General features: G+C 38.0%; 1 protein-coding gene across 1 annotated transcript in view; it reads right to left on the bottom strand.

Annotated features, from left to right (window-relative positions):
- Positions 1 to 17,253, bottom strand: part of DTNBP1 (dystrobrevin binding protein 1) — a 60,373-nt gene that overhangs the window by 28,209 nt on the left and 14,911 nt on the right. Inside the window, exon 7 of the mRNA XM_042836107.1 lies at positions 10,006 to 10,028. Within this exon, the coding sequence (XP_042692041.1) occupies positions 10,006 to 10,028 (23 nt within the window). The remainder of the gene's footprint in view (positions 1 to 10,005; positions 10,029 to 17,253) is intronic.

Here is a 17,253-nt window from a genome sequence, read left to right as displayed (position 1 = left end):
TCCTCCAGCATCACCCCACCCTCAGACAAAAGTCTGCCTGAATATTAGCTAACACGGTACAGTTGCCTTTGTATCCTTTTAGTAGTTCATATTTACTCACATTCAATCCAATTATTATTATTCTGACAATAATGTAAAGGAACAGAGCAAAGCAATAAACAAAAGCTCTGACAAAACAGACACAAAGTCGCTATCTCCCACAGATTTGCTAAATCAAGTTGGTATTTAACCTCCCATGCACAGCACACCCTTTACAAATCAGGCAATTGTGGTAAGTGAAGAAACGAATAAAGCTCACTTCCATTAGCTTGACAAATTAACCTGGCAAATAATAAGGATAATAAAGTTCCACCTACGTGAATTCTTTGGAGTGTTCTCAGGGGCTCCTGGAGATGACATGGCAGTGAAAAAGAAGCAAGCAAACAGGAGCACAGTACCGGTCAAGTGAAGCCTCCAGTTAGCAAGCAGCTTCGCCGACGTGCATCTTCACTGATGTAGAACAAAGACGGGTGCTAGAAGCCTGCTTTTTCAAAGCAGTAACACGGCAGCTAACAGTTTTCAATGGGTCCCTCGTACACAGCTGCATGCACATTGATGCTTCAACTCCCTGCCTTTGCAGAACCTGAACGCAAGCTTGCAGCAGCTGTGGCACACCAGAATGCATGCATGTATTTGGGAAGATACCACACGCAGCTGAATAAAGGGGTGGCTGAAAGGGGAAGTGCTTCCCACTGGGTTACAATTCCTTGGCATGCAGTTACAGTGTGCACTTATTTCACAGAGAGTTGGAATCACTTGAATGCGTTTAGAAACAAGGAAAAGGGAAGGGAAGGATATGAATTTTTTAAATTGGAAAATATTCATATGGATCTCCCCTCAAAGTACTTTTACTTAACATGGCTCAGCTCAGATACCCCACAAACCAGATTACATACTATTCTCACTTCACATATAAAATACTGAAAAACTTGAAGGCAATTTTTTAACACGTTAGCAGTCTTCTCTTCTGAAAACTGAATTTTCTGCATCACACATCAGAACTGTCATCAAAAATGCAGATGTGTATGCAGTTACAAAATTATGAAAGCAGCACATCACCAAGAACCTTTGGTCGTGGTGATGCTACAGTTACACAACACCGTTTCTGTGTTTCAGAAACTGTGAGACGTCGCTCCGAATTTGGCACGCGCTACTCCTTCCGGTTAGGAGCGCTCCCAGCGCTGCTGGAAACCACAACAGACAATGTGATTGCTTTCTCTCTTACTTAAAAATAACACATTTCAAAAAGCTTCTGATTACAATGTTCAAAACAGAGTGCAGACCAAAAGAAGTTACGAAACACTACTTCTCAAATCTTCCTGATTAGAGGGAAGAAATCCCAGGAGTACATGGGCCTATGAAATTAGTTTATTTCGCTGGTGAAAATAACACCAAATATATTTATGAGGAAGATTAAAAGAAAAACATAATCACAAGAAAATCCTGCCAGCAGTCTGGACTTCAGTAATTAAAGACTGAATTCCACTTAGCACTGCAAACACAACAGGCTTTTTTTTTTCCCCCTCCACATCAGTCTTTTAAGCATTATAGACAACCAAAGTAGTACACCTTTAAATGTTTTATTTTCTACAGAAACTGGGTATGACAGGGCTTTTGTTCCCATGAAATTTTTTCCCATTACCTAAATGGCTCACCATTCATCTTATTCTCTATTGTTCACTCAATCTCTCTTGCTTTATTAAAACATTGGCCCCTCTACTCCTTACAGAAATGGGATTCGGCAAGGCTGACTCCAATCCAGAGCCAAATTCTGCTGAAGCAGGAGTTGTACGTATACATCCAGGAGCTGTCTTATTTCTAGCTGCAATGATGTCAAAACTGTTGTGGAGTATCTGATCCCTGAAAGGGCTTTGCACTTAGTTTAAGACTAGAATACCAAAGTAAAATTTGAGGACAAAAATGGAAGCTACATAAATACATCAATATTGAAATTTGTTGGGTGAATAAGCTAGCAACATAAAGTAACATAGGATGGAAGAGCTTAAGTGCTACATAAAAAACCCACCCAAAACAAACAATAAAAGCCACAAGAGTCTCTAAAAATACATGGAAATGAAAGAGAATTATAAAGAACAGAAGTATCCCTCCTTTCTCCCCCAGTCATAATTAGGATAAAAAAGCTGACAAAGACAAGGTTTCTGAAGTATCTGGAACACTACTATTGTATGGATATTACTTCATTGTCTGAATGCTACTTTCAGGTGACAGCCATTATATAGAAGCCTGAAATCTAGTCAAGTAAATACATCGAAAACAAACAGCACTATCAAATTTGCAGCACACAAAATCTCATTATAAGCAAAATTCACAATAAGCAAAAAGAAAAAAAGCATTTAAAGCAGTAAAACAAAGGTAGCTTGAGGCGGAATGAGTGACCAGAGCAAAAGCAATCTTTAATAAGCGGAGTTGCAAGAACACACAATATTTGCTCCAAGGATGGATGATGAACTGGTTTGTCCATAAATAATCTGATATCTGCCTGGCGTCCTTCTCTAAGTATTAGATTTCCTTCAGAAATCCTTCTCTCTATTTACAGCTTTAAACTTCCATATCCATTTCCAATGTCATATATTACAAGCTTAAAATTGGGTGCCATTTCATGAGCAACTAAGGCCCGCCAAAGCTTATATTGCCATGGCAAAGGAAGCCCTGTTTTTCCCTCATTAACTGAAAATGTTAAAATGATAGGGGAAAATAATTTTCAGTCTGACATCCAGTTTACTGCGTAGCCCCTTTCTCACTAAGACATAAAGGGAAATAATGTTTTTATAGTGATTCCAGCTAAAAATGTAGAGAATGTTTTTCCTACAGTGCACAGAGCTTACAAGTAGATACATCTCTGATCTACACAGTTTTAAAGTGTCCCGAGAATTAAACAGATATGAGAGTTTGCAGATGAGAAAACACAACGGGCAAATCAAATGCAATGTACCTATAAGGACACTTGATCATTTTCCTTTTCCATCTGTCTTATCCTATTACAGCATGATGGAAGACTTAAGTAGTTAAACTCATTTGCCTTTCACTCAAGAATTGTCTAGAGGAGACCAAGTCTCAAGTTGTTCAATTCTCCAGAGAATATTTGTTATATGTGGGAGTCTTGGTCAATTTTTGTAACAAACAATACAAAATATCTAAAGTTTCAAGGCTTGATGGAATAGGAAAGAAGTTGGTAACATACATTAAATTCCCAAAATATTTTCAGCAAAATAACACAAAATAATGGAAAAAAAATCCAAAGCCTGAATATTTTGAAAAAAAATTTAACTCCATCTTAGCTTTATGACAATAGAATGAAGCAATTGTTCTAAAGATCTGAGACAGTCAGCATGGCCTCACCAAAAGCAGATTGTGCCTGATCAATCTGGTGGCCTTCCATGATGGAGTGACAGCATCACTGGACAAAGGGAGGGCAACTGATGTCATCTACTTGGACTTGTGTGGGACCGTGTCAAAGGCCTTGCACCATACTGTTATTTCTTAATTGGAGAGACATGGGTTCAAAGAGTGGAATATTTGGTGGAGAGGAAATTGCTTGGAAAGTTGCAGCCATAGGGTTGTGGTAAATGGCTGCATGTTCTATTGGAGGTCAGTAACAAGTGGTGTCCCCCAGGGATCCATCTTGGATCCCACTGTCTGTGTACCCTTAGCAAGTTTGCTGACAATGCCAACATGTGGAGTTTTTGGAGAAGGTCCAGAGGAGGGTCACAAAAATGACCAGAGAGCTGGAGCACTTCTTCTACAAAGACAGAATAAAGGAGCTGGGCTTGTTCAGCGTGGACAAAGGAAGGGCCCAAGGAGACCTCACTGTGGTTCTCCAGTACTTGAAGGAAGCTCATAAACAGGAGGGAAATCAACTTTTTATAGGGTAGATAGTGACAGGACAAGGGGGAAGAGTTTTAAACTAAAAGAGGAGAGATTTAGATGAGGTATCAGGAGGAAATTCTTCACTCAGAGAGTAATGAGGTGCTAGAACAGGCTGCCCAGAGAAGTTGCGGATGCCCCATCCCTGGAGGTGTCCAAGGCAGGGTTGGATGGGGTCCTGGGCAGTCTCATCTAATAGGTGCTAATCATGCCCACAGCAGAGGGGTTGGAACTAAATGATCTTTGAGGTCCATTCCAACCCAAACCATTCTGTGATTCTGTGTCTTCTGGTATGACAGAATAAAATTGGTCCTCCTTTACATCTGTGCTACTTTTTTTTTTTTTTTTTAATCATAATCAGTTAAATAAATTCTAAAATAATCAAAAAACACTCAAGAAGCACCAATAGCAGAAGCACTGCCCGTCTCCCATAGCATGCTTTGGAAGCTGGACCCAAACATATAAGACATATACTTACTTGAACAGGGAGGGAGGGTGATTGAAATATAAAATTCCACAATACAACAGCACATCATTATTATCTAAGTTGGTTATGGGCATAATTTGTCAATAAGAAGTTCTTCATAGTAAAAAAATATGACGAGTGTGAAAGGTTTGAAGGCAATATAATTGGAAACATTGAAGGGAATGGACTCTATGCAGTCGGTATAATTTTCTACCATGGTATCACCTGCTCTTGCTCAGAAGTGTGGGGGATGGTGTGCTGATGATTACGGCACTACTTCCTCCTTGAAAGAATGAACTGTGTCAACCACAGGCTGTAAAGAACTCCACTGCACATTACTCATGCATCTGCAAGAGTACATGAGCACTAGCGAGAAGTTGGTTTTGGACAGCTATCAAAATACAGTGTACAAAAAATGATCCCTGGGCTAGAAGAAAAAATAAAAAAATTATTTTTTTTTATTTGAAACACTGTAGAGGAGAGTCTATTAAATAAAAAGGGCAGAGAAAACTGCAAGTTCAACAGAAGCATCTTAGATAATAAAGAGCAATGACATAAGATTTGCATCTCCGTTGTGACCCAATACTTTAAACTAATAGAAGAGGAAAACAAACAAGAAAAACACAGCTTGTCTCTTTACCATTCTCTTTTTCAGAAAGAGTATTTTGACAAAGCTTTTAAAATTATCAGGACTCGTTTGAGAGGGATCTCTGATGCAAAGAGCTGGAAATATATTCTGTTGTACTGTAAACAGAAGTGCTGGAAACGATTGTATGACCAGCTTCCATGAGCTTGAATGAAACTAATCCTGTTAAAGCTTATAAATACACATGACTCAGTAGCTAAAGCCACATGCATATCTGCCCTTACAAAGTTTCTGACACCTTTCATTGTCAAAAAGTGATGAGTTGCTGATTTTAAATAGCCTAAATTGCTTACTTTTCTTTCCAGAAACATAACTCAAAACATTTCACCCTAAGCCCCTTGCTTATTTTTATTTAATAAACGGGACTTTTGCAAGTTATTCTAAAACCTGTCATGTGTAGAGTTCCCACGTGGATGAAGCCTGAATTAAACTCAGCAACGTAAATTATTACCACTGTGCAATGTACTGCTTTTACTGTTTTAATCTTCTCCTTCCCTCCCCTCACCTCCCATTATCTACTTCATTGCTCTGCTTCACTAAAAGAGGTTTACAGTATTCACTGAACATCTACTGGTCCTGGATGCACTGGGACAGAAACAACGTCCACTTTAGAAAAGAAAAAACGCCAAAACATAAATCGTATCATGTCTCTGAAAGGACAGCCCAAAGATTTCAAATCTCAGTGCAGTTATATGACCGCAGTCAATTCCAAGAATAAAGAAAAATAACAATGCATTTGCTATTTAACTTCTAATTTCTCAACTGTAAAATTGAAAATTATACACTCCTTTCTGAAATCAAAAAGTAAAAGGCATCAAATACTAAAAACAATTGCACACACAAATACTGTCTACAACAAGGTCTGATCTTGCAGGAAATTGCCAAGATCCACAGCAGAACACTTTTTTAAGCATCCAGAACAGGGCAGCACAGGGCATAATCCAGCTCCTGAAAATGGTTCTGTGTACACTGAAATGGATGAGAGCTAGGAAGAAACTTGAAAGCTACTTCAAATGTCATACCCAATGTTTTCACCCATAAATCCATCATCTCTGACAGGAAAGCTCTTATGTAAGATAACTTATTACAAAAAGAAACAGTATAGGCTTTGAGATATTTTGTTACAGTGCATATCCACACTTTGGATAAGTCAGTGCTGCAGCAGTAACAATGGAGACACCAGCCACTCCCTGCCTTTTTCAAAGATGCTTCATACAAGAAGCAGGGAAGCCTCTAACCTTCACTTTCTCAGTGTCATAGGTAATAAATAATGTATTATGCTTACATTTTAATAGAAACCCCTGAGGCTGAAATAAAAGAGACTGGAGGGTTTTGCCCTGATACTCAACTCCACAGGTACAGCCAACAGCAAAGGAGAATGTCTGACCCTGTAAATAGCCTTAAAGCGAAAGGAAGAAAAGCATAATAAAATCCACTTCTCAGGATGTTTAAGAGTACAGTCTGTTACACAAATGCAAACAAATATAGAAACAGATTCTAAAATAGTATATTTGTTGCTAAATATAAAAATCATGATCAGAGGGCTGGAGTACCTCTCCTATGAAGAAAGGTTTAGGGAACTGGGCTTGTTTAGCTTGGAGAAGGCTCAGGGGAGACCTCGTTGTGGCCTTTTAGATCTTGAAGGGAGCGTATAAACAGGAGGGGGAATGGCTGTTTACAAGGGTGGATAGTGATAGGAAAAGGGAGAATGGTTTTAAACTGAGACAGGGAGGTTTAGGTTGGATATCATGAGGGAGTTTTTCACACGAAGGGTGATGCCATATTGGAACAGGTTGCCCAAGGAGGCTGTGGATGCCCCACACCTGCAGGCATTCAAGGCCAGGCTGGATGTGGCTCTGGGCAGCCTGGTCTGCTGGTTGGTGACCCTGCACATGGCAGGGGGTTGGAACTGGATGAGCATTGTGGTCCTTTGCAACCCAGGCCATTCTGTGATTCTGTAAGATCATTCCTAATTTCTTAACATATTATTATATGCTTGTTTCACACTACTTAACAACATCAACTCCCAACTGGACATCTTTTCAGCACTGGCCTGGAAGAAATCCAAAGTCCACTCCCTCCATAATGAAAGCACTTCAAATTATTCTATGGGAACTGCTGAGTCACAGCCTGAACCTCTGATTGATCACCTGAGGCGAGCACTGAGTCAGCCACAGGAGCACAGGTGAAGGCAATTCAGCTGTGTGCCGGAAGGGGGGGAGCCTGGCTGCACCTCTCCTAGACCTATTTAGGAGCTGGCTGCCAGTGGGGAAGGATCTCTGCTGGAGATCTGCTTTGCTGGAGTTTTGTGAGTGAGCCCAGGATACAGGTAATTTTTCTATTTATTCTCTGTTGTTATCATAGTCTGCTTTGCCAAACTCTCTTGTTTATTTTGTAATTATAGCATCTTAATATTCATTGATCATACAATTATCTTCCTCATAAACCTCTTAAGCTCCAGGTTAAAATCAGAAGGCAAAACCATGGCACATAATGGGTATCAACTCTAGAAGCCCTGGGCTCTAATAATTAGAAAGTCTTCTAATACTCAAATGTCTTTTTATACAGTTTGTATACAGAAAGTACTGCCTTCTCCTCAGTCTCCAAACAGTAGTGCTGTTACTTTAGGCAGTTCTTCTTTTCTGCCTACCCAGTGCTGGTCATTTTTATGAACACATTTCAGTCCAGGTAGGTCCACAAGGATAAATCAGTTGAAGCCATAGTGTATACTTGGAACTGAAAACCTAAAGAATAATCTACCCAACTACTTCAGGTTAACCTATCTTGTGTACAGCATGCAAAAGCTATATGCAGTATTTCAGTCTTATCAGCCTTCACACAATGGTACCAACACTTTCTCATCTCAGCCTTAAAATCTGTTAGGTACAGTACCATCAGAAGTATTTGCTTTCCAGGTGACTGCATCACACTGGTAACTTTGACACACTCCCTGGCCTTTCCTCATCCTGTGTCAACTTTCCTTTCCTCTGGCTATCTACTGAGCTATTTCAGCTCGCTGCATCAACCAAAGCTAAACCAAACAGCAGATCATGTTCTGCATAAGCTCTGGAAGCAGCTTAAAACAGGAATATGTACGAAGGAACCACTAGTTAGGACTGTAGAAAGCTGTTGTAGAACTGAAACGTTTGTCACTCTGTGAGGAGTGAGGAAATTCACTCTGTTCCTTATCAGCTGATGAAATGCATGTATGATGCATTGATGAAATGACATGTATGCATTCTCCAGTAGGTTTAATCTCTATTTCCTGGGATAACATCAGGCAAGACAGTACAAGCTGTTCCCAGAGCTAAAATAAGGTACATATTGTTCATTTTCAATTATACTGCTGTCATCTTATAAAAAGAACTTAAACTTGCTTCACATGACCATTTTGTCATGTCAAATTTTCTTACTACTTCCCTCTTTTTCTACTGACTACAACCTTATCCACTGGTTCAATTTGAAAAGAAATAAGTAACATTTAGGCCAATGACTAATTTCTATTTTTAAAGATCTGACACTGTGTTTATGCTCTTTCAGCCTTCCATAGCTTCTGACAGTTGATAATAAACTTGATCAGTTGGTTTGGAAACACCCCATGGGCATAGAGAAAACTCTAACTTGGTCTTTCCTGGGTATAGTATGAGATCCTACTCCTTAGTCATTGATATGGATTGTAACAACCACTGACTACAGTTGAACTTCTCAGTGAAAAAGCAAAAAAAAATCCTTTGGATTCTTTTTTGGCATCTGTTTACAATTCTGTAAAGTAAAAACCTTCTCTTGCATACTATAAGCCTTCATGACTACTACTGGAAAATTGTACGCATCTATATCCATTACAAAACCAGTTACTTAGGTTGACATAAATTTTGAGGTAAGCATATAGCCAGCACCTTTCCCTTGCATGAAAATACTTGTGCTTCTGAAGTACATCAACATCTACTTTTCCAAAAAGTTGCCACCTTTGTTGGGGGGGGGGAAAAAAAGAGAATCCAAGAGAGAACTAATTTTGGAAGCCTCCTGATTCATTTAACTCCCCTAATTAAAACAAGCAAAAGTAAGATTCACTGCTCTCATGAGTATCAGGTAATACAAAGTAGCTGCACTGCCATGGGATAGAATAAGCTTTGCTTTATCTTTGGTTTTATATTGAGCTAGTCTGTGTTGAAAGCTGTCACATCAATGAAAAAAGGAACTGTTATGGTAAGCTACAGATAAAGTGACATTTTACATAATCTGTGTAGCTTGTCCACTAATGTTAGCTTTATTATTTTCCTTTTTCAGCCTTATGTAAGGATGAGATAGTAATGAATTGAAAAGTCAAAGGGGAATGCAGTTGACTGAAATTCCCAGCCCTACCTTCAATTTGAAGAGACAGTTAGTTGGTATAAGTCAAAGTACTTGACTTGGTATTCATAAATAAGGGCTAATCACAAAGCCACAGTCATACCTTATTCAAAGCAAAGAGCCACAGAGTTCCTAGCCACAGCATATTGTTTGGGATGGATACATGTACGTAAACTAATTTATATCCAAACAGTTGAGCTACAGGAATTGCATCCATCTGATGCAATAATACTGTGAAAATTTCCTAGACATAGCTAGACAGAAGCCCAGCAATTAATAGCCAACAACACATCAAAAATGTATTACTCTGGAAAAGACATTAACTAGCAGAAGACAAAGCACTTAACATTCGAAACTTAACACCAAGAGAGAGATCTGAATCAGATACAAAATCTCTGAAATCTACCTAAAACAACAGTACCCTCTGTGCTCTTCCTACAATTATGATTTCCCGCAGTGCAACCAGGAGCAAGAAAGGTAAACTGAATAGTCTGACATAAAATTCAGATTATCAAATGCAGAAGTGGAACAGTTCTGTGCTGGTCTCATTTGATATAAAAATTACAGTAATTCTTGTAAATATTCAAGTAAAACATGAAAGAAAATGAACAGAATTTACCTTTGAAGGCCTCAAGTTCCTTCCTGTAGGGGAAAACCAGAATACAAATAAATAAGCAAATCAGTAAATTAGAAATGTTAAGACTCATTAAAAGACTAAAAGCAAAGAATTTTATTTTTACCATCTGTAAGGGTAATAAATACTACTAAGTGTGCTTATCTAAATCAAACTGTTTCTAAGTTAGGCTACCATCTATTCATTAATAAGCACAATTACACAGATGTTGCATATTTACTTCTATCCACATAATTTCAAGTTACGTTATTACAAAAATAATCAAGACTTCTTAAGGTTTCGGATACTAAAGCATCTATTGACTAGTGAATAACAGTAAGTGCTTCATTTTCATCAATGCTATTGAAAAATCCTCTTGACAATGGCAAAGAATTTACAATTTCACTCACTCAGCTGCAACACACTCTGAAGGCAACAGAAATATTCCCCTCAGAGGACAGAATTTTAAATACACAGAGCGACAGAAAACAGACAATACTCCAGTACCAGACAACTAAGAAATCAAGTCAAAAGCAGATGCATCTTTTTTCCTTCACACCAGGCCACGTTCCGCTTTCAGTAATGAGGCAATCCTGAATGCAAAGCAGATAAGTGAAATATTTTTCCTGTTTTCAGGAAATAGCATAATGATCTATCTGCCAGTGCTACAAAGCAGTGATTTATTAAGAACTGAGAAACTAAAGAAAAAACTAATAGCTTAAGGCAGAGCGCTGGCCTTTTCCTTATGAAATGTTCACTCAATAATGAACATCTTTTCAGCCTGTGCCTTCAAGTCTTAAGTCTCATGCATGTAATAAGCAGCTAAATTCCAGATTTGGAATGCAAAAGTGATTTTAAGTAAAAGTTCAAAAAAGACTGAACTAACAGCTCTCCAGATAAACACTTCTCACTATTCATAGATGAAAACATATGCTTTAGTCGTTACAGAGTCACATACGATGCAGACTCTTTCATAATACATATGCTGTACTATAATAATTCCTTCTCCTCCCTAACAGATGAAGTTCTTGAGTATTTATTCCTGCTGAGAAAACAGACAAAACCTTTAAAACCTAAGCTATTTTCTAAGCAGCACAAAGCAGTCCAAAAGCAGCCAGAGAATGCATTTACCTCCACATTTCCAGTGAATGTGCCAATTTTGTCACTAAGAACCAAACATCAGTTTCTTTGTGCTTTGGCAGGAGAAAAAGCTACTGCATGAGTTACAGTACTGAAGCCTATTAATTCTGACTTCCTGTGATATTTATTTCCCTTCCTGTCTCCATCCTCTTCTCAATTCAGATATTCACTTTTTTAACAGAGAAAAAAACTAGCTTACAACACACATGATTTGTGGATTCAAATTCCAGTTATTTTTTCCCATCCTACGTGCTCTAAGCATAATTAAAAAAACTCTCAAGCATTCTCTCAAGCTATACTCCTTATGTTTAAATAATTGCATAAAAATATCAATTGCAGGAAATGCACATTTTCCACAGTCAGAAACAAAACCATACTGAGGAAACATCTTGTGAATGTAAGAGGAAAAGACCTACATCAGTTGGTCCTGAAACCAAGAGGTCTCATACCACTTATCTCCAAAAGGGAACACGGCATAATGACTGTCATTATGTGCAAATATAGTACCAAACAGGATAGCAAAGGTGCAACCAACTGACTGTGATATTCAGGGCTTTTATCTCAGAACCCAGAATCTTCCCTCTAGAAAGCCATCAAAATGTTTTAGGGTTGATCCATTAAGACAGTCATGTTACATCCATCTATATAATTTACACTAATTAAGAAAGCTAGAAATGAACTTGAAATTAATTACTGTTAGTATGCAGTAAGAGTAAAGATTATGAATTTAAGGACCAGTATTTCCTAGTATCTTTGTAGCAAGTCAGATCCAGACTGATGATTTTTTTATGGAGTTCTAAACATAATTACAGAAAGTATGTATTGCAAAGAGCTCCTTTTCTCCTTTGCAAATAAATAATTTATTTTTTATTCATAAATTGTCAGAAACTAAAAAAAAAATAAAAGTAAAAAGGTGCATCTTTAAGAATGCAGACAAAAATAATCCACAGAAATAAATACATTGAAGCTGCATTAAGAAGGAAACTATGTATTTGGAACACATAGACACTCTAATAAAAAATTAGCTAATTTGGGCAATTAATACTAAAAAGATTAATCTGTAGGAAAAAAAAAACACAAAACAAAACAAAAAACCACTGCAGACCTGGATGAGTAGCTAGGATTGTTACCTCTTTTTTTCAGGTCTTACCATATTAAACTACCAGTCATGATACCACATATTAGCTTTTTATACTTGTTTTTATTTTACTTTAAATCATTTGTTTTTTGAGATAATCTTTTACATTAGGTTTACACAACAGAGCTCAGTCTTTGAAGGACAGCTTACTAACAACATTATAATAGGAAATAAAGCTGCAATATATTTGCCTGGTTAGTCAATGTAAAGCTTTCTAAAGAAAAACACTGCTGGATTTCATATACTTTTTGGCCAGGAAAACAAAACACGGGAGATGGTTAAGATACTTTTTTTCACTATCATTAGGAAGAAAACCTATTTTACCCCTAGCCTCCCTACATGTGCAGTTTTAAGAGGCAAACAGGATGGATAATTCAGCATCTATCCAGGATTAAAGAACCTTCCAGGCTATATCTGACCACTAATCAATCAATCCCAATATTTGGATTTTGACTATACATTTCTTCTATTTCAGCTATCAAACACTGGGTTAATGACATCAACTCTGTCTAGCTACACAAATGAAAACGCGGTGAGTTTGCCAAAGAACTAAAAGAAGTTGGGAGGAGAAGCAACACCAGAAGGCTGTGCTGCCATTCAGTGAGATGTGGACAGACCGGAGAGTTGGGCAAGAGAGAAACCTGATGAGTTTCAACAAACGCAAGTAAAGGCACTTGTACCTGGGGAGGGATAACCTTGTACATCAGTAGAGGATAATAGGTAATGGATAATAGGTTGGTCATGAGCCAGCAATGTGTCCTGGTGGCCAAGAAGGCCAGTGGTATCCTTGGGTGCATTAAAAAGAGCATGGCTATCAGGTTGAGAGAGGTGATCCTCCTCCTCTACTCGGCCCTGGGGAGGCAACATCTGGAGTACTGTGTCCAGTTCTGGGCTCCCTCATTCAAAAAGGACAGGAACCTCCTAGAAAGAGTCCAGCCGGGGTGGCAAGACTAATCAGGGACCTGAAGCACTTCCCACCAAGAAAAGACTGGAACACCTGCGACTCTTCAGTCTGTTGAAGAAAAGGTTGAGAGGGGATCTCATAACTGTTTATAAGTATCTGAAATGTGAGAGTCAAGTGGATGGGGCCAGGCTCTTTTCAGTGCTGTGCAGTGATTGAACAAGTGGCAATAGCAAAAACTGGAACACAAAGAGTTCCATACAAACATGAGGAGCGATTTCTTTCCTGTGAATGACAAAGCATTGAAACAGGCTGCTCAGAGAGGTTGAGGAGTCTTCTCTGAAGTTATTCAAGACCCACCAGGACACTTTCCTGTGTGACCTGCTGTAAGGAACCTCTTTTAGCAAAGGAGTTGTTCTTGATGGTCTCCATAGGTCCTTTCTAGAGCCTGCAGTTCTGTGATTCTGTCATTCTTTACTTTTTTACAGTTAACGGTAAGCTTTCATTAAGAAGTAACTTCTGTAAGTAACCGACTCTAATATAATGTAAATACCTCCTCTTTTACTGAAAAATGATATACACCCTGAAGGAGAGTATAATGAAGGTAAATAATAAGAGTATACTGACACAGAGGCACTAGAAAAGTAATGTTCTGTTCACAGAGCAACTTATAAAGTCGAGTTTCTTTCCTGAGAGACAGAAACTATTTAGGCTCTATGTGTACACTAGAGTTACTAAGAACTGGCCACATATGGGCAGTAATTTTCATTTCTCCCTTTCTACTTGCTAGCTTTCATAAATAGGTGGAGGTCATTTGAAAATGACCAAGAGAATGACAGAAGCAAGAGAAGTCCAATAGTCATTTGAGAAAGTTCAGCTGCACAAGATTGTTTTTGTACTTCAAGATAATACTTAGATGAGGAGAGATTATATACTCAGGTAAAGTTTAATGCCAGATTCTTGGCCTCTTCTGAGCATAATGGACATAGACAAATTTGAAGACAAATCCTTCCACGCACCATGCCTGATGAGGAGCATGGTAGGAGGAAGAAGAGGGTGAAGGCAAATAAATGCCATAAACAAATGTTTGCTGAAAGCTTCCAACTTCACAAACCAGAAAGATACAGAGAATACATAAAGTCTATGAATTTAAAATTCAGGGTATGCGGACACCATACCATTCTGCCAAAACCAAGTGCTCTGATCTCCCAGGTGATGCACTGCTTTAGCTTATCACATGGGAAGCATTATGGGGCCTAACAAAGTCAAAGACATAGAAGTCTTCTTTTAGGCAACACAGTTTCATATGGTAGGGTACTACCCATTCCGACATCTCTCTTCCAACCTTGTTAAAATAACTTAGGTAAACACAGTGCTTTACAGTGATACTGCAGGAGTTACAAATAATACTTGAAAGAAGCACACAAGAAAACCTACTGTATTACTTTTCTCTCTCTTTGTTTAATGCTAGTGGGTAAATAACAACTAAGATGGAACTTTTCCTGAAAGCAGACTAATCTGATTGGTCTAAGGAAGTTTATGGATTTATGTTTTGGATGTTTATGTCAATTAAGCCTTAACATAAGGTTTTGGTTTTTTTTTTTTATCAACTGCAACTATTCTTACAGCCCCTTATGCTCCCAAAGCAATTAGAAAGAGGGATAAAAACAACAAAAGACTACACTGACAAAATAAACTTCACTGTAGTAACTGATCAGGACATTTTATCACATAGTCATCTCTAATCCATACAATGCCATTGCTATAAATTTCATGCACTTTTGAATGAGAATCAAACCCTCTGCAAGACCATAAAAACGGTATGTCATCAGCATGGAAGCACCTCAGTCTATCAAGATCTTCAACTACTTTGCTAATTTCCAAAGCAGAGGATTATATATTGTTTGGTAACAAAGAAACCTTTAAAATCAAAAAAGCAAGTTCAGTTATAAATGTACCCAAGAACATATTTTCATGTCAGGTAAAGCAGTTCTTCAAATGTGACAAGAAATGAAAAAAGTCTTACTGAAGCTTTTGGTATATTCATTTGCTGAATACATCCAAACAAGAAGAGACTCGAGATTTCAGATTTCTTCAATCATTTTCCTTTTATGCCTGTTCTCAAATCAAATACTGAAAACAAAGGTTTCTTGAATAGCAAGTGCTAACAATTAAGATTCTAACAATTATATTTCAAGTCAAATGACACAGCGAAATGTATTCACTTTATTTCTAGTACCAAGGGACAGCTTCTATTTAAAACGTGTTCCTACAAGATGTTACTGTTAGTCATCTCCTTTTAACTGATAAAATAACCAGGAGGTGCTATTTTTTGAGAAAACTGATCTCTGAAATGACTACAATTGGTATTAAGAGCTTCAGAGCTTCAAGACGATCATTCTAGCTGACACCACAAGCATGGATTTTGGTGCATGTAAAAACTAGTGCAAAAGTGAGCTTCCAGCACTGCTTCCTCAATAATGCAGTGAACTGTTTTGAGAATGCAAGAAATGCCATAGGAGACTGGAGCAACACAAGTTTTCTGGAATCAGAAATGGTACATTCTCAGCAGGAGGGCAAAGGGAGGAGGAATAGGATCATGCTTGAGGAAAGAACAGGATACTAATGGCACGATTCAATGCTAACATACATGCAAACAACTGCAGCAATTCCAACTAGAGAAAAGGTGGAACCTGGTTTCCATACTACAGCACTGGTACCCTGATTAATGAATACACGAAAAAGTACTTAAAATCCAGGGATAAGTGCACAGAAAAACAAGCAATTCCCCCACCGTCCAGCTGCATTCTTTAAAACATGTTGTGGAAACCACCTTGGACTGATGAATCTACCTTTAAATTAGTACTCGTTGCAATGACTAAAGCAAAAAAATCGATCTGTTTGAACAGAAATAAAGTGCTCTACTTAATAGGGAGACCTATTTCTGAAAGTCAGTTCCCATAGTTACCATAAGCTGCATTTCAAAGGTTCAATGTTGACCTAAAGCGCTTTCTTCTAAATCTTTCATATAGGAAGATTTTTTTCAAAAGACTTGAAATACATGAGCTCCTAGCTTAATCTCTGAAATAACTTCACAGTAAAATTACTTCTAGTTATATCCTTAAATTAACCACAATTTCCAGAGCTTGTGTTCACAGTTTTCATCCCCACATGGTCAACATACAAGAAACACCTTTTTACACAGAACTAATCACTCCCTGAGAATAACTTTATGTTAAAAAGAGACTATAGGCTCCTGAATCCCCACTTGATTCTTTCAGTATTTGGTACCCCAGTAAAAACCCCAAGCAGTATATAGAGGAACAGAAAATCAGAGTTGGAAGCATAGATAACAAATGACACTCACATTAAGTTAACTGGCTGTTCGTTCTTCAAGTACCTACAATGCCAAGTGTCCTTCTAGTAATGAGCTGGCAGTTAATTTCTTACCTAAACAAATACTATGGTAATGATCAACCAGAAATTACCTGCATTTTTCCTGTTTTGTCTAAATCTGGCCAAAGGTAATCAGCTTACAATTATGTTAAGTAGCTTGCTTAGCATTCTATTTATAAAACTGATTAGATGCTAAGCACTGTAGGCAACAGTTTAAGGCTATATTTTGATTAAAGGAGCAGAGATTGGGGAATGGATACAGGAAGGAAAGGACTCAGGTGAGAGGGAAGACAAGACTCAAGACAACTTCTGAAAAGTTGTTGTATTTTGGGGAGTGTAGATCTATTGCTTTATGCACATCTTAGATTTACTTGTTAGTTGATTAAATAGCACCTACTTAGAATTTTGAAAATATTACTACTAAATATTCAGTTATTTAAATTATAGTTCAGACATACTGACTAGCACCAGGGCTTCCTGGAGGGAACAGAAATAATGTTGCCCAGGCTTAAGAAAGAGTAAATCCAAGCTGCAGGAAAATCACAAGACCACTGATGAGATTCTGAGGTTCAGCTACCTGAATAGGAGTGAAAAGATGAAGGACTGTGGCATGAGAATCTGCTGGATGTGACAGACAGCACCATGAGGTGTGACTGGATTTCACAAGTAGCTAAAAGGG

The sequence above is a fragment of the Centrocercus urophasianus genome, unplaced genomic scaffold (genome assembly GCF_019232065.1).
Source record: "Centrocercus urophasianus isolate 14NV4802_14NV808 unplaced genomic scaffold, USGS_Curo_1.0 seq_11, whole genome shotgun sequence".
Taxonomy (NCBI): domain Eukaryota; kingdom Metazoa; phylum Chordata; class Aves; order Galliformes; family Phasianidae; genus Centrocercus; species Centrocercus urophasianus.
This window is presented reverse-complemented; position numbering and strand designations above follow the sequence as displayed.